The sequence below is a fragment of the Sebastes fasciatus genome, chromosome 16, assembly GCF_043250625.1.
Source record: "Sebastes fasciatus isolate fSebFas1 chromosome 16, fSebFas1.pri, whole genome shotgun sequence".
Classification (NCBI taxonomy): Eukaryota; Metazoa; Chordata; class Actinopteri; order Perciformes; family Sebastidae; genus Sebastes; species Sebastes fasciatus.
This window is the reverse complement of record NC_133810.1, coordinates 32,432,576-32,457,551: the sequence shown is the minus strand read 5'-3', so window position 1 is coordinate 32,457,551 and position 24,976 is coordinate 32,432,576. Positions and strand designations below refer to the sequence as shown.

Here is a 24,976-nt window from a genome sequence, read left to right as displayed (position 1 = left end):
GCCCCGTCACTTCACAAGACACGGGAAACCTCTGGCCAACACTGTTTAACAGCTTCACTAGATACAACCAAGAGGTTTTGGTGCTTCACTAGAGTTTGTGTTGGAGTCTGAGTCTGAACAGCGGAGACACATGCGAGCGCTCATAGGAAACACCAAACCGAAATGATTTATACGAGTGTAAGAAGTTACAAACAGAACCTTTAATGTTTTATTTAAAACCCAGAATGCAGTAGGGCACTTTAATGAACTGGCTGGGTTTAAAGTAGTTCTGACATTATTGTTGAAAATTAAGCAATAAAAATGTTGATTTTTCTAAAATGGAAAAACATTTTTTTGTTCATTTTAAGATGCTCGTCTAATTTTCTCGTTTGTATATTTACTAGGGCTGTCAATCAATTACAATATTTAATCGCTATTAATTGCATGTTTGTCCATATTTAATCAGGATTAATCACAAATTAATAACACATGTTTTATCTGTTCTAAATGAACCTTAAAGGGAGATCAGTCCAGTATTTAATCCTCTTATCAACATGGGAGTGGACTAATATGCTGCTTTATGTAAATGTATGTATATATTTATTATTGTAAATCAATGAACAACACAAATCAATGTCAGATATTGATCAGAAACCCTCACAGGTACTGCATTTAGCATAAAACTATATGCTCCAATCGTGGGTACCCATAGAACCCATTTACATTCACTGATCTGGAGGTCAGAGGTCAAGGGACCCCTTTGAACATGGACATGACAGTTTTTCCTCTCCAAAATTTAGTGTAACTTCGTAGTGTTATCTAACCTCCTTCATGACCAGCTAGTGTGACATGGTTGGTACCGATGGATTCATCAGGTTCTCTAGTTTACTACGACACCAGTATCTTCACTCTAGCTTTAAAACTGAGCTGCTACAACCTCAAAATCACAAGTTGTGTAAATTAGTGGCGTTTAAAAGCCCTAATATGAACTATTGCTCTTAAATAATAAAGTATCTCTGGTCCGAGTACTCGATGAATGGATGGAGTAATGCGGCTGCAGCTCTGATCTCTAGTACTGACAGCTCCACTAAAACCAGCTGAATCAGGTTTCTGATTGTAAATGAGAAGTGAAGCCCAGCGGGGGTGCTCACCTGTGAAGCCATCTCTTGTAGTAGGTGGGCAGGACGGCGTCCGGGCCCCCCCGTTGGAAGCTGTCGATGAGGACCTCCAGGCAGCTGACGGTGCGGCCGATGAGCTGAGAGCAGCTGAGCGGCTGCAGGCTGCTGTCGTGCTGCAGGTTGTGCTGCTGGATCAGGTCGTTGATGCACACCGTGGGGTTGCTGTTTGTCACATTGAACCCACAGCCTGCAGGACACAGCATGTTCAGACTAACATTACTACACTACTGTATCTCTGCTGCCTGTTGGATAACATACTGCTGAAGGCTGAAGGGCTCAGTCAGTGTGATGAGCTGTGATTAAGGGTTAAAGGTTGTTACCTATGAGCAGATGAAACGTTGATCCCATTACAGTGGAAGTCACCAGGACCCCCCCGAGCTTCATCAGGTTACTGTAGTAGATGTCGTTGGGCCACTTCACCCGCAGGTCTATGTCCTGACGAAGGATGAACGATTTTAGAACATCATCAATCATTAACATCTAATACCACTGATCTTAAATATACAATCACTGTTAATATATGGGACATTTTGCTACTCCGGACAGCTATATATGATGTTTAGGGCGTATTCAGATCACAGAGGATGTGTCGGCTGATGACTGGCTCGTTGGAGATGAACTGGAACGTAAACGAGATCAGGCGGCAGCAGCAGCAGCGGGGGGGCAGAGACTAAAAGCTGCGGTCAAGTCGGACAGTTTACAGCGGCGGCCTTCAGATCATCAACAGGAAGTCACAGAAAGTTACTTCCTGTTAGATCTGTAGGCTACTTGTAGTTTTCAGACCACGTTCACATTTATTTATATTAGTTTGTAAATCTCTGTGTGAATGTGCGTGAGTCTGGCGTTGGATTCTATCCTTCATTATGTTTATGTCTGCTTTGTAAAGCACTTTGTAATGAGCACTCATAATAATAATAAGTGCTACATCAATAACTCATTATTATTATTATTATTATTATCAAACACACAAGATGTGTTAGTTAACAGATGAAACCTTCATTGCACAACATGAGACTAATAATCTACAATCTAGTGTTAAATATTACAATCACACAGAAAGGTTCTACAACACGTGGGTGTATGCTGTCAAAACTGAGAGCCAATCAGCTCTCTGATCAGGCGACAGTCAATCTAACCAGCATGCATTGTGTGGCGATCGCCGGCGATCGCTTCTGCTCAGACCCGGCTCGTCTCCAACGAGCCTGACGCCTCTACCAGGAAGCTCGTACAGGGAAGTGTGCAGGCTGATACCTGATATCCAGGAAGTGTGCGAACAGCCTCCACCACCGCCAGAGCAGCCAGATGCTGCAGGAAGGGAATCCTCTGTCCGAGTCTGGAGCTCTGCTCCACCTGGACCGTCACTGTGAACATGGCACAACCCGGAGGGCTGAGCCAGGCGTTCCCACCTCGACCTGCAGCAGACACAGACACAGGGACGATGAGTGGTACCAAACACTTCTGACTTACTTCTGACAAATAAGATGAATGAAACCAAACAAGAATGCAGCTGAAACGTTGCTATGTTAAAACATTTAAAGGGATGTGTGAATGTTGTGTGTGCAGGTTTACACTCACCTCTGCCCCGGCTCTGTCGAGCAGCTACCGCTATTAAACCCACATCCTTTGGTAAGTGCAGAGTCAGCCTGACAAGAATGATGAAAACAGACATGTTAAAACTAGTGCGGTCAATCCATTCAAATAGTTATCGCCATTAATCACATGACTGTCTATCAACCAGCATCAACCAGCATCAACCAGCATCCACCAGCATCAACCAGCATCAACCAACATCAACCAGTATCGACCAGCATCCACCAGCATCAACCGGCATCAACCAGTATCGACCAGCATCAACCAGCATCAACCAGCATCAACCAGCATCAACCAGTATCGACCAGCATCAACCGGCATCAACCAGTATCGACCAGCATCCACCAGCATCAACCGGCATCAACCAGCATCGACCAGCATCAACCAGCATCAACCAGCATCAACCAGCATCAACCAGTATCCACCAGCATCAACCAGCATCAACCAGCATCCACCAGTATCAACCAGCATCAACCAACATCAACCAACATCAACCAGCATCAACCAGCATCAACCAACATCAACCAGCATCAACCAACATCAACCAGCATCCACCAGCATCAACCAACATCAACCAACATCAACCAGCATCAACCAACATCAACCAGCATCCACCAGCATCAACCAGCATCAACCAGCATCAACCAACATCAACCAGCATCAACCAACATCAACCAGCATCCACAGTATCAACCAGCATCAAACAGTATCAACCATCATCAACCAGCATCAACCAGCATCAACCAGCATCAACCAACATCAACCAGCATCCACAGTATCAACCAGCATCAACCAGTATCAACCATCATCAACCATCATCAACCAGCATCAACCAGCATCAACCAACATCAACCAGCATCAACCAGCATCAACCAACATCAACCAGCATCCACAGTATCAACCAACATCAACCAGCATCAACCAGTATCAACCATCATCAACCAGCATCAACCAGCATCAACCAACATCAACCAGCATCAACCAGCAACAACCAGCATCGACCAGCATCAACCAGCATCAACCAGCATCGACCAGCATCAACCAGCATCAACCAACATCAACCAGCATCAACCAGCATCCACCAGACAGTTTAGTTAGTTTGTCCAACTCAACCTGTCAGCTACAGTTGTCATTAAAGCCGGCGAAGATGGTCACTGACTAAAACGTTCACTCTTACAGCTCATGAAGTTTCTGTTATAAAGTTATAAAGTGCCACGATCATCCTGCAAGGTTGTAATTCTTAGCGCGGTGTGTCAGTCAGCACTGAGAGCCGGGGGCTGTGTTACTACCAGAAACCAAAGAGAAAATGTTTGCACATTCTCTCATCTCCAAATGCAATTAAAGCTGATCCAGTGACCCGAGGCAACTGCCCTCCGTTGGCTGCTGAACAAAGATTGTGGAGCTGCCAAAGCAAGCGAGCGGGGCCTTTCTGCTATTGTGATGCAAAGACGGTTGCTGGTAAATCAGCTTAAGGATGAGGGTGCCCCAACTCTGGCCAGATAGAAGCTTTGTAACAGACTTCTCTAAGAAGTGTTTATCAAAGGGATAGATGGATAGCTCAATCTAGACTCGGAGCTCAGGGAATGTTGATGTGACGAGCTGTTAACTTTGTGCTGCAGACAACATCAGGTATGAGTTTATACTGTAAGCCTTCAGGCAGGTTAAGGACAGATGATTATGAAGAGCAGGACAGGTTCACTATTTCTCTCAACTGTCTTATAGAGCGCTGCAGGGATGACGTATAGTAGGCCAACCAGGAAGTGATCATCTCTCTGGTTCCCTCCACTAACAGGAAGTGATCATCTCTCTGGTTCCGTCCACTAACAGGAAGTGATCATCTCTCTGGTTCCAATGGGATTGTTCCATTGGGTTTTGGATTAATGCAGATAATAATCTCTTTGGGAAACACACGTTTATGATACAGACACGTTTTGTTCAGAAAGATAATCTCCATTAATAAAAAACACTATTATGATTTTGGAAGCCAGAAGTAAAAAGCTAACATTAGGCTACGTATAAACAAGCTACATCGCGGTCACATGACTTCACGTCACCACGAAGCTAACGGCGGACTAGTGCTCGGCGTGGTGACGTTCAGTCGTCTCATTTAACCACTTGTTATCAACCGCCTTTTTAAAGACACATAAAGGCTTCAACATCCACCAGTGGGACATTTACTGATTAAAATAATACACACTATCATCATAGTAAAACCTGTTCTGAGTGTAAATGATGTCAAAATATGTGGCCAACGTTATCAGGTAGCTGGTTACAGTAAACATCTCTGAAAGTGATCTACTCTGAACAAAAACTGAGGCTGCACTGCTGAGATTTCAATTATAGGTAAACTCGCCAAAACAACTAATAAATAAATGACGCAATAAATATATAAATGTCAATAAATGTAGCAAAAATAATATTAAAAATAAATGTAGCCATTAATTAATTGATGAAATGTGACATAAATTGATATTTCTGTTTTAATTTGCTTCTTCATTTATTTATATTTATATTAATTCCTCTTCTTTTCAATTTTCCCTTTTATTTATTAATTTATTAATTTTATTAATTTTAAAGATTATTTATTTATTTTTGTATTTATTTTCTGTTATTTATTTTTGCACTTATTTTTATTCTTTATTATATTATTATATATATTTTTTAAAATGTATTTATTTATTTATTTCTGCACAATTTTCCCTTTGCATTTCACCCCTTATTTATTTTCCAAAACTTACTTATTTCTGTATTCTTTTCTTAATGCATTTCTGTCTCATTAAGCAAATGATGGGTCTGTCAGTCAACGAGTCATCATGGGGTCAGGGTTCCAAAGGGTCAACAGTCAGCCATGGTTTTAGTTTATGTTTGACGTCGTTCACTTGGAATACTCGGGAGGTCAAACAGAGTTGTCTACAGCGCAGCATTATTCCTGCAGCACTCTGTAACAATACGTACCTTCCTAATGCCCATATGTACCTTCCTAATGCCCTCACAATGAAGGAGATGGGAGTCACACACACAGCCATCCGAGTTAGATTGCCTTTTATTGCAACCCTTCCTGCTGCTCAACAGGGGAACACACCGGGGAAATGCAAAGAGGGAACTTTATACTAAAATGACCAGAACTGTGGAAGATCCCCAGCTGATCTGATGAGTCAGACTGCTGAAGCCCGTTAGGAAGGGCTCTTTTAATGGCCAGTGTGAACAGGAGGAATGAGACGGGCACCTGACTATTGTTGTAAATGTGAACCTCTCCTTTAAGTCCACCTGTGGAGTGGTTATTTCAGAACAACACTATTTCTCAGATCCTTTAATCTATGCAAATATGTCAGCCAGGCGCGTATAGCTGAGGGCAAATGAAAACATGTGGGGGATGTTAAAAGAAAAAGCTCACAGCTTCAGGAATTTGGTCACTTAACTGAAGCTGATTAAAGTGGACGTTTTGTGAAGCTCTTCTGCAGCCAAGTAACTGCCAACATGTGCTCACTAATGAAAACTAAAAAAAAGATTTTAAAAACAAACCCCTGCCTGTCAAAAAACCACCGTCTTCAGCCTCACATGGAAGGAAGTCATCTTGAATATTAATAGCTCATTACGTATGCAGAGAACTGGGGAAATGCGATGATGTAGAGTGCAGATCTTTATATTAGAACTTCCATATTTGAATATGAGTTGATAAACACACACACAGTTGAGAGGAGGGTGAAACTCAGTCCAGCACCGACCGTGTGAGACCTTAATGTATGGCGTATTAGCTGGAGCATGACCCTGCTGAGGGTGAGGCTGGTTAGGAGCTGGTTAGTCCCTGTTGAGGTTGGAACTGGGGGATGCTGCTGTTTGGCAGGACCACCGGAGAATCAGCCCGATCCGTGACTGACGGGTCTCTGCCAACAATCAACTCCCACGGAGAACTAGACCGGGGGCCCAGCTGGCTCTCCTGAGTCCTCAAGCTTCAGAAATGAGCTTTATATAAGAATAGCTGGACCTAACGAGACAAGTGAGTCCACTGCTGCTGACCACCTCCGCTGATATCTCAGTACTGTCTGCACGACGTGGGGAGACCACACATTCAACGTGTGAGAATCAATTCTACATCTACACTACAAAACACTAAGATGCTCAGTTCTTCTGATCCGATCCTGTCACTAATAATATCATCAACAATCATCCTCTTTATGGATTGTGCATTCCTTAATGTGCAAGATGATCAAATAAGCAACTGTCCAGACGGAAACAGCGCCGGTGATATTAGAGATACACATTTCTCTGGACTCACTGACAACCCACTGATATGACAGATGTGTGAAACACAAGCAGTCAGACAGGCTGAGAACAAACCTCCAAGTTAGTCAAACTTATACGTCACAGAATCGTGAAAAATGCTCATCACAGTTTCAGTTTCTCTACCTGCCACAACTAGACTACACTGTTAACCATCCTACCAAACACAACCAGACCACACTGTTAACCATCACACCAAACACAACCAGACCACACTGTCAACCATCACACCAAACACAACCAGACCACACTGTTAACCATCACACCAAACACAACCAGACCACACTGTTAACCATCACACCAAACACAACCAGACCACACTGTTAACCATCACACCAAACACAACCAGACCACACTGTTAACCATCACACCAAACACAACCAGACCACACTGTTAACCATCACACCAAACACAACCAGACCACACTGTTAACCATCACACCAAACACAACCAGACCACACTGTTAACCATCACACCAAACACAACCAGACCACACTGTTAACCATCACACCAAACACAACCAGACCACACTGTTAACCATCACACCAAACACAACCAGACCACACTGTTAACCATCACACCAAACACAACCAGACCACACTGTTAACCATCACACCAAACACAACCAGACCACACTGTTAACCATCACACCAAACACAACTAGATCACACTGTCAACCATCACACCAAACACAACCAGACCACACTGTTAACCATCACACCAAACACAACCAGACCACACTGTTAACCATCCTACCAAAGTTGAAGTTCCTAAGTTAAATAGTTTCTGAGTTCTGCTCCGGAAACGAAAGTGTGCCACGCGAACGGACGGAGAGACCTACGGACGGAAGGACGGACACGCCGTTGCCGCGGAGGTATAATAACATTTTTAGATCTGATGTAATTCAGTGCTTTCAGCATTGTAATTTGTCATGTTGTCATCTTGGAGGATGAAGTTAGGTGCCAGATTGTGGAGGTATGGGATCACCACTGGCTGCAGAATCTCATCCTGATATCTCCCTGCATTGAGATGGCCTTCAATGATGACAAGCCTTGTTTTACCAGTGAGGGAGATGCCGCTCCACACCATGACACTGCCCCCACCAAAAGCTGTTACTCCATCGGTTCAACAATCAGCATAGCGTTCTCCACGTCGTCTCCATACTTTGACCTGCCATCCAACTTTGGCAGACCTGGACTCATCACTGAACATGACATTCCCCCACATGTTCAGGTTCCATTGTCTGTGTTGGAGACACCAGCGCCAACGGGCCTGACGGTGAAGGGCAGTCATTGCAGGCTTCCTGGTAGCCTTATGAGAATACACTGTTTACCATTGGCAGAGCATTTTGGAACATTGTTCTTGGGCGCTCCCCACATAATCAGCTGTGCTGCTCATCCCACAAATACATGATCCTTACAAGTGTGACATCATTGTGAAGGTAAATAAACAGGCTTTCCAACCATGTAGAATACAATGACCATTAGCATTGGAACAACAGAGAAATAATCCACCAAACACAAGTTTCCGAATTTGTTTTTCCCAGTTTATGATGGTAAAACCAGTGTTTGAATTAAACCGTAGCTTCCTGGAAGCTGTATTTTTGGGGGGTGGGAGGGTTCTGTACACAGTGCACGTCAAAGAGGAACTCTTGTTCACTCCACACCTCCACCAGTTCCTCCATGTTTACTTTCTACCCCGTCTGGGGCTGCAGAGAGCGCTGCTATTGGTTGGTACGATAAAATTAAACTTGTTTGGTTTTATTAGAACCTCAAGAAGAGAGAAAGGCTGACTGGAGACAGCTTGGACTGAGTTTCATGACCACCTGACACTAAACCACCCAGATCCCCGGAGCGCACCGCAACTCTAGAAAGACTCTTGTGATTTTATTTTGACAGTGTGAATATGTTTGTGACGGTGAAATCACTCAAAGAGATTCAGTTTACAGTGATAGAAGATCTGAGAAGCTGAAACCAGAGAATTTTAGTCAGTTTTTCTTAATAAATAACAAACGATTAACTGATAATCATGTTAATAATAATAATCTTCGCAGCTCTACTTGTACTGAAGCGTGCAGCTGTGCAACAGGAACAAAGAACAAGGAGATGAGAAGGCACCCTGACAGAGAAAACGTGGACTCTCTGTGGTGTTAGATCCATCTCATCTCCTCAGATCACTCTGAGACTATTGTCATCGACTCATCCCAACAAGACCAGAACAAAGACATACAAGTAGCCTGTTTGACAGAGAGAGGGAGGAGGCATTGTCCCCAGAGGAAGAGCATGGGCCTCTAAATCCCTGCTCAGGACTCTTTGTTTTAGGGGGCAGCTGAGCCACAGGGGTCACCCTTCGAGATACGGCAGGTCAGGCGGATAAACGGCCACCAGCCGAGTGGAGGAGGACCCGAGATCAGACGCTACGGCCGTGTCACCGTCTTCCTCACACACTGCACACTCACAGACAGAAACTAGGCCGGCGGATGACAGCCAACAGAAAGAAGAGAGAGGAGGCTCTGCTGTGATTCTCCTCAAACAGAGCTGATAAACAGAACCTGTCACCGTGGACATAAAGGAGACCTACATTATATTACAGACAGATGTAAAGCTTCTAATCCAGTAAAGATTGAATGAAACACATTCCACCATTACATTTCCTAATAAATACATAAGTGAACTCATTAAACGGCTGCATTTCATGTGGTCAGTTAAGATATCATTTTTCTGAAAGCCATTTATCCACCAAACCATTCCCCCCAAAAAACCCTTTCACTTCCCAGATTAAAATATCTCAGATTAAAAGATTATTTCTGCCGTCGATGCTCATTTTTGAAACAGGATTTGCCGTGCATAAGCGTGTTTGCATTGATCATTCAGCGGCATCAAAGGGATGATCAATAAGAGAGGACAAACTAATCTGTAAATGTGATTAATTGAGCTAATCCTGTTTACTGAGGGACAGCAGAAATTATCATTTCCAAATAGCACTATTGGAAGTGATCAATGAGAGAGGGCTGCTCCATTACCACGGGGCAGCTGAGGCACCGGAGGATGACCTTGCTTTGCTGATTGCCTGTCTGGACTAGGCCCGCCCGGTCTGGCAGAGGTTCTGGGCAGCAATACACAATCATCCATTAGACTGACTGCACACCTTAAAATGTCCACTTTCTCTGGTTATCTGGCCAAAGTCTCCTCTTATTGAGCTCCTGCACGACACGTCACAGCCTCTAACAGCTAAGAGTACGCAAGAAAAAGACACGGTACGCCAAGGGGTAAAATGTAGAAGTGTCGGTACTGCGTACCAGGTAGTACCGGTGAGTACCGGTGAGTACCGGTGAGTACCGGTGAGTACCGGCCCACTTCGAGCACTGATGTAGATGCATTAATACTGACTGCTGATGGAGATAGTCTCATCAAAGTCTGTTTTAATTTTGCACAAATAAGGGAAGCATCAAATGGAGATTTATGGATATCGGCAATCACCAGTTGTGGGAGCGGAAACACCAGAAGAAGAGAGCACCGTTGGAGCCCACAGAGTGCACAAGACTTTGCAGTGATCATGTTATAAATGATAGCTTTCATATTTGTAAAAGGTGTAATGTCAATACGAGTAGGAAAACAAAGTTCTGTTCATTCTGAAGGAGTCGTGCAGCAACGTTAGTCTCATGAACTGAACTGAGCTCACTATACAGCAGGATGAGGTGGACACGTCAGCAGCCTCTCATTATATTTAGTTGTCTGTTTTTAATAACCTCAGCTCCGTAGTGTTAATGTCGTTAACAAAGATGTTGGTCAACAACCTCTTTGTCCGTGACTACCGGCTGGTTCAGACTACACCACATCAGCCCGATTACAGCCCGACGTGGCCGTCGTACGGTGTCGGCTCGGACGCAGCAGAAGACTCATTTAAAAACACAGAAAACATGAACACTCCACTGTAGGGGATGTTCACCAGATCACTAGACCTGCTGACGCTGCTGCACCAGCTGAGCGGAGGCTGGTCAGCTTTCTAACAGCATCTCTCTAACTCTGAAGCTCACATGTTTTATTAGGGGATTCATTCAACGCCCACCTTTTTACCAGATGAAGACTTTTCATTTGTGTTAATAAACCAAACACTTTTGGACACTGGATAATTTCTTTGTGACAATTATTCCTCCTTTTTTGTTAGTTTTCCTACAAATGTCCAGCAACATGTGTCGAGGTCTGCTCGTTATATGCATAGTCTTTTCAAAATAAACTTCCGTCTTCACAGGAAACAACCTCATTAGGTTTAGGCAACAAACTACTTAGTTAGCTTTAGGAAAAGATGCTGGTTTGGCTTAACATAACTCCGGAAGTGGCGTTACTGAAGTAATTAAGTTACATGATGAATAAATCACCGTTGACTTCTGGTTTTGTGGTACACCAACGCCGTCCTCCTGGTGAAGGTCTCCTCCCTACGCGGCGCTCAACACTGTTATACTACCTGGTTTGTGATTACATGAATTGATTTGGTGGGATAGACACAACTTGTAGTGCGTTACTTGTCTTCTGTAAAGCTACGAGCAGTGTGTGAGACCAGCCTGAGTTTATAACAGGGTGTGCATTAGTATTAGCTAGTAATGCTCTAAACCAATCAGAGCAGACTCTACAGAGGTTTCCTTCCTCATACTAAATGTAGTGTCTGGATTTAAAGAGAATAAACACCCTGCTGACAGGTCGCTGTAGTCTTAGTGAAGCTGAAGTGAAACCTGCATGCCGTTGACCCTTCATGGGACTCCGTGACCCTTCACCATCACAGAGCTCCTCCAGAGTATAACATACCTTCCACTGGACAGAAGAAGTTCAAGTCAAACACTGCACCACATGTTCCCCAGAAGAAGAAACGGCGACGTTTAGGCATCTGCTTACAATCTTTTATAATTGCAGGTGGAGCATGCAAGGTCAATTGGGCCAATTTGATTTTTATGGTCGAACCTATTGCCACAGTTATGAGGAATCCATTTTCTGTGCACCAACCCCCCCCCCCCATGCATGTTCTGTGGTTTGTAGTGTTTCACAGGAAACAGGACTCTAATTCCATACAGTGTCAGTTTGGATATTGGATTGCTTGTCAAAACAAACAGTGATTGCCGCGGCTTTAGCTCAACAACTGGAACAGCTTTAAGTAGAAGAATCCTTTGTGAGGGTTGTTTTCTATTCAGATTACCAACATATGAAGGTGTTACACTGAAATGACTGTATTCTGTTTATGTGACGCTCAGTCACAGCAACCGGGACATTATCACATTATTATCACATGGTTTCAAACTAAAACTTACAAATGTGCAGACAGCATGGAAAATAATCAGAATTACATTTACATCCATCGCTGCTTCTCTTCCTTTATGCATCGGGGGAAAATAAAAGGGGGGAAGAAAGAATACAAAAGTGAAAGTGGGCCCTTGGGTTTTCACGTCTGAGCCTGAAGCTCTTACAAGAGAAAGTCAACAAGTAGGAAGTGTGTTGCTCCAGGCGCAGGGATCGAGTTCAGCAGAGCAGGAAGAGAATCATTATGCTCTCTGGACCGGCCAAGTGGTGTTAGAAAAGCCCCGTCGTCTCACAAATAAACACTTCCACGCTGTTAACTGCCCTTAACCAAACACACACACACTCACTCACACCAATACTAGTTGATCAATCAATTATTATTAAGTCAACTGTTCTGATAATCCATTAATCGTTCAGAACAGTTCCCGGTCACAGCGTCTCTAAAGAGGATCGATCATCGGGTACAGTGGATGTTTCTGCTGGATGGACAACAGAAGCTAATTTCAGACGTGTTTAAGACAAAACATTTTGGACTCTAACAAACTGTGATGACAGTTAATCAATCAAGAATGAAATATATATTATGTTGAGACTGTTAGGCAGGAGTTTTTCCTGGGCGCTCCCCACATAATCAGCTGTGCTGCTCATCCCACAAATGCATGATCCTTACAAGATGGACATCATTGTGAAGGTAAATAAACAGGCTTCCAACCATGTAGAATACAATGACCATTAGCATTGATACAACAGAGAAATAATCCACCAAACTCAAGTTTCCGAACTTTGTTTTTCCAGTTCATATCCACTATAGCGGCCCCCCGGTACCAGCGGTTGAACTGGTCCGTGTGACAGAGACATCAGTGTGTCTAAAGGACTGCTGAGTGTGAAGCTGCTCACTAGAGAGCATTGAGATTCCAGCAGGGTGTGACCTTGTGAGAACACTATCCTGTGTCTCAGTACCGGCTATTATTAGCCGCTCCGTGCCAAACAAAGCATTAATACCCTGGACAAACACACGGCCTGCCAGCCATTCAGCCTCAGCTCGGAGCCTCTCTGCACTCAGGCGGCTCAACCTGTGTTTTCATCAGCTCCTCGCTGTCGACCTGCAGCCGCGTCGCCTTCAGACCCATTCCCTCTCTGCCTATTAGGCCCTCTCTATCCTTTCTTTAGACTCCACACAGGAGATAAGCCTCATTCAGTGTCATGACAAAGGACTCTAATAACTGACTCGTCTGAAATTCATCATCTGTTTGACTGTTTGATGAGATACTATTCTATTAACCTGCTCAGGAACCTTAACAGTAATAAAGGTCTGGGGTCTGGTTATCACCAAGGCCAGCGTCAACAACCACCACTACTAACTCTACTACCTCTACTCTAAGAGGGTGTGAATGTTATAATATTATAATATAATATATATATATAGCCTGTACTGTAGATGGAGAAATAACCACAGAGAAAATGACACCTTTAATTCAAATAGGAATTCCCAAGTCATTCACATGAATGAGTAGCGACGCTCGGCTAAAGGACCCCTCTGCTCTGGAGAACCTCTCAGATCTGATTGGTACTCCGATAATACTCACACTGGATCAGTTTAGGGTTAAGGTGGTGTGTTTAGTGTTAATAGTTGAAGTGCTTTCCTGTGTTGTTTGTAGGCTACAGTACAGCCGGGTCTCAGTCAGGTTTTAGTCAGGATGCTCCTACATGTTATACAGACACACATTCTGGATGTATACACTGAATAAAAGGTATTAGGAGATATGTTTAAGAAGATTTGAAGGTTTTTGAATTAAAATTATGCATTTTACATCATTTTGGACCATTATTATTATTATTACTATTACTAGTTAAATGATTATTTTATTATTTACATGTATCACAGCCTTCGTCTGAACATTTAATTCTTCTGATGAAATGTTTGCTCTAAAAGAGCAGATTCAGAAAACATTTAAATAATGTTTCATTAATTATATTTGTTCACAAATAAATAAAAAAGTTATGACGAACAGTTCACTAATTATTTTACAAGAAGTTACGTGAACATTGTTTTAATAAATTACAGCGGTGAAATGTGTGTCTTATGTACAAGAATCAAATAGATTAAATGGTGTGACTATTTCACAAACTGCTGTGAGGCCGTGTTGCAGAACAAAATAAATGATATGCCTTTATTTGATTTTGATATTTAACGTGGATCCTGCAGCGCAGCTTTCTGGTGCTCATTTGTATTCTCCGAGCTTGAATTGAGTTAAGTGACTCAGACTGGACAAAGCTCTTCCAGAGCCACAGAGAGCATTATCAAAGTGTAAAAGTGTGCTCCTTTAATCCAGTCTGTGGTTCGTCTGTGTCCTCACTGAAACCCTGTTTAACTGCTGATGGTTTTAATAACAGCGCAGCATCAGTGATCAGTGAGCTGAGCAACAGCTCTCCGTTAGCTCCCACTAGCATTCCTATAAAACTCTTTAAAACCCTCAACTCAAACACAAGAGGCTGATTTTCTGTGAATATATTCCGTATCATACTGAATACTTAATAAACACACAGGCCCTCAGAAATAAAACAGACATTCCTTAATAATAACATTAATCAGGGCGGCTCCAGAGGGACATCTGGAAACTCAAACATTAGCAGTGAAATCAAACTGCAGCAGCAGGTTTGGGGTTCTACGGCCCGCTCGCTCACCCCGCATTAGTTTCTGTATAACCTTAATGACAACACTGTCTGTTCCAATCAGCTCAGTGCTGCTCCACAATCCATTTTTCAAACTTTATGACAGTTTTAATTGCTCCCACCTGCCGCCGGATCGACCCGCTCAACAGCCACTTTTACTCACGTGTGGATGCAGACAAAGAAGTCTATTAGGTGCAACTTGCCTTCGCTGCAGTGAGGTCACTTAGGCATTAAATGAGTTCCAGCCCGTCTACCCTCCCACACACGCACCCACACACACTTTATGCTGTATCGCTATCTTTTCTTTCCTCCACCCGGCTGGTGTCAGCTTCATTCTCATCGGTTACCATGGAGCCACTTTTATTGACTCATTAATGAGCATCTGAAAGCTCCTGACATCATGTTTAGTATTTCCTTATTGTCTTCTCATTCAACATATTCATATCCAACGCAGCCTTTTAATCACGGCGGTGTAATAAGCCGACGGCGTTCTGCTCATTCTTCTTAGTATTGTTGAGGTCAAACATTAATGCTGTTCATATTCTACATTCATATACTAATCTATATTCTACACGGTCTGGCTGACTGAACGGATTGTTTTGTATTTTAGTGATGCAATGTGCCACTCCTAATTTATTTTGTTGGTGGTGGTTAAGATGGTGCGTGCACATGCTTGTGATCCTTCAAACACTACACACTTAACATGCCTGTGTGTGTGCGTGCACGTGTAACAGAATATTTCAGATCAGGAGGTTGCTGGTCTGTCTCCTGCACGGGGGGGAGGTTTATTTGTTAATCTATTCAAAAGCTGTCGGTATCATGTCGGTATCACGTCGGCATCACGTCGGTATCACGCCGGCATCACGTCGGCATCACGTCAGCATCACATCGGCATCACGCTGGCATCACGTCGGCATCATGTCGGTGACACGTCGGTATCACGTCGGCATCATGTCGGCGACACGTCGGTATCACGTCGGCATCACGTCGGCATTACGTCGGCATCACGTCGGCATTTCGTCGGTATCACGTCGTTATCATGTTGGTATCACGTATACCCAGAACCTCTCAGAGCCCGGTGCTGGTCTACCGCTGCATTCATCGGTTAGTCTGTTTATGTCATTGTGTGACGTTCTGATCTGAACTAACGTGGCGTCCACAGCAGCAGAACATCGCTTCGCTTCCTGCCGGTACTCCTGTCTGATTCTTCAAACTGGGAGTTACCGTATTAATACACACTGCCTCTGGATAAGGATTCAGTCTATGTATACAGTATATATACGTAGCTTCGTCACGATGCAGAAATCTACATCAGGTCACGTGGGAACATGTTTTCAGAGGGGTTTGAGGAAAACAGTATTTTCATGCTAAAATATAAGTACTTGACCTAAATGTGAACGTCCGGCCTTGAATACACGAGGAACACCGCTGGGAGGCTACAGGCTGATATAAAAACCTCAACACGAGTCCAGTCAGAGCAAAACAAACATGCACTTATATCATATTTGACCAACTCTTCAAACTGAGGACAGTATTTTGGGATGTTTTCTAAGTAATAAAACTAAGAGATATGTTGCTGGTATAAACAGCACACCTTAATGTGTCAGCAGTAGGTGAATGTGTGGGGATTGTCCGAGGCTACTGCTGGATTATTATTATTCCAGTTGGCCTCAGTGCTGCAGCGACAGATAAAAGTCATACATCTTCAAATGTGCCTTTTGTTCTTGTGATCCTAAGATCCATACAGCATCTAGTGAGCACATGATATACAACTATCATCTGGACTCTGGGGGCTCTGAACAATCTAATCTAACTACTGGGAGTAAGCTGAACTAGTTCATGTGACTAGCTGCAGGGAACGGTGCTTCAGAGGGATGAAAGGCGCTGTGTAAGGTTACAGCTGGCTAGCCTGTGCACATTGCAGCAATCAAAACCAAGTGTTGCATGTCTGTTCGGTCACAAAGACGCCATTTTGCCTGTGAGAACACGCTACTGCCAGCCTCAGTGTACATTTCAAACATTAACCAGGCTCAGAGGAACATGTGTTACCCTTGTAGCAGGTCCATGGTAGACGTGACGACCTCGGCGTACAGCAGGGTGTGGCCCAGGAGGCTGGTCTTCAGGTTCTCGCTGTAGGTCTCCATGCTGAACTGAGCCCAGCTCTGGGACTCTGAGGAGTTGGTGACCAGGGCCAGAGAGCCGTCGGGTAGCGAGGGACCGTCCTGGAGCTCAGAACAGGTGACCATCATGAGAGAGGCCTTGGACAACGTGAGGAGCCCGCTCTGATCTACACGCGTCTGCAGCCACTTCACAAAGCTGGCCTTGGCCTCCTGTGAGGAGCAGAGGAGGACAATGACACCATCAGTTAGTTCTGCAGCCGAGACACACGTCTGCAGCCGAATGCACATGCTCTGTTACTTTTTAAAAAAGTTACAATATACACAGTAAATGTGCTGAGGCAGTAAAACTTAGTTTAACTTGGGCTGGGAACATCAGTGTTTCTGACTTCCTCCCTCTGTGGCTCTCACCTCAAGCCTGTTGTTTCTACTGAAGACGTACATCTGTGTGATTATATAGTTTAGTTTCAGTGTTCATGGTAGTAAAGGACCATGTCACCCAGCGGAGTAGTCTGGCTTACTTACTGTATGTATGTATTTCTAATAGCTTTTGGACAACAAGAAACTCTGTGTCAGAGAGGAATACGATATTTATGCTTTAACCCTTAAGATGCCTCATTAGGGACATTTTTAGTTTTTTAATTGTCTGATCATTCTGGCTGTGTTAAAGCATACGGCATACATTCTGGCAAGTGTGACTGTTTAACGTCACTAATTTCTTTAACGCATTAACGCAAACGATCTTTCGGAGGATTTAACAGGCTCAGCTTTAAAGCCAGCGTGAACATACTGGTATCATAGTAAACTAGCAAACCTGATGAATCCATCGGTACCAACCATGTCAGACTAGCTGGTCATGAAGGAGGTTAAATAACGCTCCAAACTGTCATGTCCATGTTCAAAGGGGTCCCTTGACCTCTGACCTCCAGATGTGTGAATGTAAATGGGTTCTATGGGTACCCACGAGTCTCCCCTTTACAGACATGCCCACTTTATGATCATCACATGCAGTTTGGGGCAAGTCATAGTCAAGTCAGCACACTGACACACTGACAGCTGTTGTTGCCTGTTGGGCTGCAGTTTGCCATGTTATGATTGGAGCATATTGTTTTATGCTAAATGCAGAACCTGTGAGGGTTTCTGGATCAATATCTGTTATTGATCTGTGTTGTTCATTGATTTACAATAATAAATATATACATACATTTACATAAAGCAGCATATTTGAGTATTAAATACTCGTATTAATAGTATTAAATAATTTTGAACATATAAAATAATGTGTAATTAATTTGCAATCCATCGAAAAAATACAAATAAAAATCCCCCCTAGCAATTTATATCCAGAACATAATTACATTTTAGTCTTTTTTTCATTAAAAAACAACAACAACAACAACAACAACAACAACAACAGTGGCATTTTGTAAACAAACTACCATTTAAAGGGTTAAATTCTGATAATGAATGAATGAATACTGGGTAGTTCTGATCAGGATTGATGTTGTTTAAAAGATCTCTGACGTGGATGTTTTGTCCTCTGAGGACATCAGAGCAACGTTTTTAAAGGGATGCACAGAGATGAATCCTCATTGACGCAGCAGAATGTTCTGTTATTGGTATAACATTAAAGTAAGAGCTCCGCCTGGAGGGTTAAATAAAGGCGTCCAGTTATTGACAGAGGAATAATCACAGGTCTCCTGAAGCCACAGCGTATAGACACATATTTAACTGGGTTAACGGCGTGTTCATATCAGGCACCAGCTCTCAATCCAAGCTTCTAGAAAGACATTTCATATATTCACATCAGCTGTCCAGAATAAGAGTTGCACTTGATGGATTTTCCGTTTGAAACCAAGGTGCTGAATGAGTTAATCAGTGTGTGAGGCTAATCAATGACATGGTGTAATTAGGCAGCAGTCCCAGTCTGCTCTGTTCCAGTCACTTCTCATCAATCAGCCTCCTCTCCTGTGTCCTTAACACACACAACATGTTGTCTTCATGTTTACTCTGGTCTTTCTGAGGTGAATATGAACATCCTTCACCTCTCCTATTAGACGTGATTCCCTCGCTGTCCGTAACTCCATGTGATGTCATAAAGCACTTTATTCTGCCTGAAAGGTTCCGTATAAATAAAAGCTGATTTCATTTAATTTGATTTGACGTTAACATGAAGTCATCCTCACGAGACAGAACAGGATCTGATCTGCACTCAGGACCATACTGACACTCCGTGTGGACGAGCCATCCGTCTGATTGGCTGAGCCTGACGGATCGGTCCCGGTGTCACACGTCTCTGACAGTCTGGGACACGATGAGGATTGTTTTAACAGAACTTACTGTATTAACAGCAGAACCAGCGCCCCTCTGAGCCACACACAGTAATGTACTGTTCTCCACGTTAACGTTTGAGTGGCTCGTTTCATGCCTTTATCTGATAGTGATAGTGGGAAGAGACAGAGAATGTGGGGAGAGAGAGAGCAGGGAATGTAATCAGGACTTCTCTCTGGACACGACCACGTACTCTCCTTCTTCATGTCCAGTCAACCTGAATGCTTCAGTGTGTCCTGGAGAAGGTTTCCATCCTACTGCTGGACTCACAGCCGCTCAGTGTCTCTCTCACACACCGTCTGTCTTTCTGCAGCAACAGTGGAGCTCAACAGTGACCCCACATAAACATCCAGTAGTTCCTTACAATATACGGAGGACAGAACCTGCCAGAATCATAAATCAATCAATCAATAAATGACTCAGTAAATGTAGCAAAAATAATTCTAAATAAATGTAGCCATTAATTAATAATACAGTTTTAATTTGCTTCTTTATTTATTTATCTTTGTATTAATTCCCATATTTATTTACTCTTCTGTTTCAAATTCCCCTTTTATTTATGTATTTATAAAAAATATTTTAATATTTAAGGGAATTAATACAAAGATCAATAAATTAAGAAGAAAATTAAAACAGAAATATCAATTTATGTCAAATTGTATCAATTAATTAATGGCTACATTTATTTTTAATATTATTTTTGCTACATTTAATGACATTTATTTATTTATTTATCTAATTATTTATTTATTTATTTTTTGGCAGGTTCCGTCCTCCATAAAAATCGTTCTGCTCATTGATTTGTAATATGGGATAATAGTAGTAGTAGTAACAACATGTTCAGAAACCCTCAGTTATTGTATTTATATTCTGACACTGTATTTCCCTTCCTGGGAGTCCTGCTATCTGTTCTATCTCTCTGCTCTCTGTGGCCACGGCTTCATGTTGAGGGTCGGGTCCATCAGACAGCCAACCAGGTGACAGCTAGTAAGTGTTAGAGAGCCTGGTGGAGCTGCAGGAGATCAGGAGGGATCTGAGAGGGCCATGGCAGTTTAGCCTTAACAGATGCAATGTAGAGATATAAGGCAGCGAGGTGTCTCCTCTTAGCCTGGGAGAAGGAGTTAAAGGCAGCGGGGTGTCTCCTCTTAGCCTGGGAGAAGGAGTTAAAGGCAGCTTAAAGGTAAGTTAGGTCAGGGCTAGAGTAGATGTCATTAGATCTATGACAGCTCACTGCAGGGCCTAATGACGGGCCTAAACAGAAACACTGGACTTCCATAGGGACGCACGTCTTACTGTCTATTACTAACTGTAACATCTATCAACGAGGACGCTCCAACCCGCGCTGACACACAGTAAGCCTCTGAATCCTATAATAGTAAGTTATATTCCAGTCCTGATTCCAGTCAACTCAAGAGCCCACTTCGTTTCCAGACAGAGGGAAGTGGTGATTTTCCAGCTCATGGCAGAGAACAGGAACACCCAGTGAGCGCTGATGGAAGTCAGCCGCGCTGATCACCACCACACTGAATGCATTAGTGTGTGCTTTTCATCACCTGCAACGAGTCCTGCTACCAGACTGACTACGGCCGAGTGTCTCCACCTTACAGCTGCTGCAGCGGCCCGGAGGTGGTGTAGTACTCTAGTGATGTTACCTTAACCCCCCCACAGCTTTAAAACTACACCACTGACTGGTGTATATGTATATCAGGGCTGTCAGAGTTAACGCACTAATAACACCTTAACGACTATTTCTTTTAACGCCACTGATTTCTTTAATGCATTAACACAATCGATCTGTCGGAGGTCGTAGCGGATCACTTTTAAAACTACAGGGAAGATATCCTGGTATCGTCTGAAACTACAGAACCTGATGAATCCATCGGTACCAACCAGGTCAGACTACTACTACCACTACTACTACTGCTACTACTACTACTACTACTACTACCACTACCACTACTACTACTACTACTACCACTACTACTACTACCACTACCACTACTACTACTACTACTACTACTGCTACTACTACTGCTACTACTACTACTACTACTACTACTGCTACAACTACTACTACTACTACTACTACTGCTACTACTACTGCTACTACTACTGCTACTACTACTACTACTACTACTGCTACAACTACTACTACCACTACTACTGCTACTACTACTGCTACTACTACTGCTACTACTACTACTACTACTACTGCTACAACTACTACTACCACTACTACTGCTACTACTACTACTACTACTGCTACTACTACTACTACTACTACCACTACTACTACTACTGCTACTACTACTACTACTACTAATGGTTTCATAGTAAACTAGAGAACCTGATGAATCCATCGGTACCAACCATGTCAGACTAGCTGGTCATGAAGGAGGTTAAATAACGCTCCAAACTTGCACTAAATGTTGGAGAGGAGAAACTGTCATGTCCATGTTCAAAGGGGTCCCTTGACCTCTGACCTCCAGACCAATAACTGGAGGTCATATATTATATATATATATATATATATATATAAAAAACACTGAGGCCTGAGTTTCACTTGGACGAGAGAATCATGTGAGTAATTTCAGCAAAATACAATTTATTAAATAGTAACAACAATTTATGTCTGCATCTAAAAAACTAAATCATTATCAGTTAATCTGTGGATTATTTTTAATTGAATGTATTTTTAATAATTAGGTCGACTAAGTGTTCCAATAGCTTCAGTCCATCATAACTTCTCGGAGCCCAAGGTGACATTCACAGTTATTAGAGCAGCAGAGAGGACATCCTGAGCTCCAGATGTGTTGACTTCAAAGTGAGAATATGATTTATATTTAGCACATGAATGGGAATCTGTAAAATTCTGCTTATTCAGGTAAAGAGCTTCCAACCTGCTGAGAGCGAGCAGCGATGGAAACCTCCCCCACTCACACGACCACGGGACAAAAACAACTTGAGGACTGAATGAAAGCTACTGGAAGAACTCTGAGCGTCGTTCACTGGGAGCTCAGAGGTACACAGCTACCAGCTCTCCTCCTCCTCCTCCTCCTCAACCCAACACTACAATCTGGTAACAATTCTGCAGCAGACCCCCATTTCCATAAGCCTGCTTCTTGTTGGGACTGGGTCGGGGTGGGGGGGGAGTGGCTGGGGCAGCAGGGTTAAAGGTCACACAGCAATCCAAATATACAACAATGAAGACAAGAACTACTACTACAATACTCCTGCTAGCTCCACCAGCATTAATGTAATACTAGTGTGCTTGTTGAGGGAGGCTCTGAGCTCTGAGCTCTCTCTCCACCGATACCAGCCAGAGGAAGCAGAGGCCTCTGAAGAACATTCAGGTCATTGAGTCCTGACTCTCAGGAACCTGGAGCTCCGACTCCCCCTAGTGGTCCTTCTGCAGAACATGCTTCATCAAGACGACCACACTATTCCTGACAAGCCGTTATGTCCATCTAGTGATAATGAGGTTTGACCTGGTAGGATGGAAGTGTCTGTTCCCCCGCTGCCTCCATCGGTTAGTTAGTTTGTGTTATTGTGTGATTATTGTTGTTCAGATTCACCAAAGTCACACAATAGTTCTTATTTTCTCAAAAGCCTTTATAGGGACAGGCGTTGCAAACTAGCATCGGCTATAAGCACTACGATGCATCAGATATCTGTCCCCATCAAATAAACCATGAAATGAGATGAAAGTATAAAGCTATGAATTCAGATTAGTTATATAAAATACACTATCAATCATTCAGAACTATTCTTTGGGTTTTCTATGAATCAGACTGCTTCAACAGGCATGTCTTACACATGAAGTCAACTTATAAAGTGATGTTTGTTTTCCTAAAATCAGCCCGTACGGTCCCTAACTGAGCGTCCCTCGCTGCGCTCCGTCACCGTGACGGCTGATCAGAGACGTTGGCGTTGGCCGTCTGTACACAGACCTGCTGTAGGCCCGCTGCATATATACTCATATATTTGCATACATTTAGGAAGCCAGATTGTTTCCACATGTGTAGTATGAAGGATATGTGAGATTAACTTTAATAAAACACCGTGCTGCTCAGTCAGCTGTGTGTGGATGGATGGATGGATGGATGGATGGATGGATGGATGGATGGATGGATGGATGGATGGATGGATGGATGGATGGAGGGATGGATGGATGGATGGATGGATGGATGGATGGAGGGATGGATGGATGGATGGATGGATGGAGGGATGGATGGATGGTTAGAGGAGGGATAATGATGATGATATTTGTTCTCACAGAGATGACACCAGACATTTGATTTGCATCGTCAGACTTAACTGGTTGGTACCGATGGATTCCTGAGGTTCTCTAGTTTCATATGAAACCAGTACGTTCTACCAGTATCTGGCTCTAAAACTGAGCCTGCTACAGCCTCCGAAAGACAGTAAGGTCAGCCCAGGTTAATCCTGCAGCAGATGAGCAGCGTAGGTCCTACCTGAGAGGTGGCCAGCAGGTGGACCGGACTTGGGCTTGGAGTCTGGCTGAGCTCGCAGCTGAGGCCCAGAGAGGAGAGGATCTCTGTCAGGACTTCATAACGCAGCACGTTGCTGACCTTCAGTTCATCAAAACCTTCAGACGTCAAAGTCTGGGAGTCAGGAGCAACTTCCAGATGGGCCTGCAGACGAGGAACATAAAGCATGTCTAACATGAGACACTGACTTCTTTAAGAGAGAGCAACACAACAGGAAATAGCAGTTGTGCTAATTGCAAACATTAAAGCTGCAGTACGCAGGATAGGATTAATGAAGTTATTTTTATCTGGTCGGGGGGGTAGTACTGTCTGAGAGTACCGGACTGGTTTTTAGATGCAACAGGCAGCAGCCCTCGTCTCATCTCATCTTGCTTTTTAATACATCAGCAGACTAATTGGTCTTTGCACGTCTTTAGACCGCGGTGGAAACGCAGACAACAGACGGCTGAAGGAACCTTTTAGTTCCTTGAAAAGTAGTTCCAGGGCCTAAAAGTCTGTGGAGCTTTTGGTGGAAAACCAGCTTGAGGCATCGTCCGACAGGTAATAGTAGAATCCATGACGGAGCTGTTGGATTGCATTACAGTTTACAGGAGCACCTAAACAAACGGACACTGAACTGTTTGAGACAAATAGAACTTTGAACCTAAGAAACATTTCAACCAATATTCAGCCCTGGAAACCAACGCTTCAAAAACCTCTCCCGTGTCAAGGAGCCCTAAACTGATACACATCAGGCCACCGTTTCAGAAGACTTCGCTTAAGATAAGATAAGATTTAGGTTTTCAGATATGTAGTTGTCAACTAGAGTTGGGGAGGAAACGGTGGAGGAAGAGAAACCTATGATCAGAATAGTCCTTCTAATGCAGCCGTGTCTCCTGGAGATTACGTTCCCATACAACGAAACTGCAGCGTGGGAGGGAAACACATTTAGTCGGGGATTACATTCGTGTCCCGCGTGAAGTTAAAAGTCAATGTTGACTTATTTTAATAACGTAACAAACAGTCATCTTAAGCCAAACTATGTGTTT

General features: G+C 43.3%; 1 protein-coding gene across 2 annotated transcripts in view; it reads right to left on the bottom strand.

Annotated features, from left to right (window-relative positions):
• Positions 1 to 1,096: 1,096 nt before the first annotated feature.
• The window catches only part of hlcs (holocarboxylase synthetase (biotin-(proprionyl-CoA-carboxylase (ATP-hydrolysing)) ligase)), a 28,785-nt gene continuing 4,905 nt past the window's right edge, over positions 1,097 to 24,976 (bottom strand). For both annotated transcript variants that reach the window (XM_074610799.1, XM_074610798.1), the window contains 6 exons: positions 23,913 to 24,092; positions 17,039 to 17,319; positions 2,733 to 2,800; positions 2,409 to 2,569; positions 1,478 to 1,592; positions 1,097 to 1,344 (listed from right to left, as the gene is read on the bottom strand). In XM_074610799.1, coding sequence (XP_074466900.1) covers positions 1,127 to 1,344; positions 1,478 to 1,592; positions 2,409 to 2,569; positions 2,733 to 2,800; positions 17,039 to 17,319; positions 23,913 to 24,092 — 1,023 coding nt within the window. In that variant the 3' untranslated portion in view covers positions 1,097 to 1,126. The remainder of the gene's footprint in view (positions 1,345 to 1,477; positions 1,593 to 2,408; positions 2,570 to 2,732; positions 2,801 to 17,038; positions 17,320 to 23,912; positions 24,093 to 24,976) is intronic.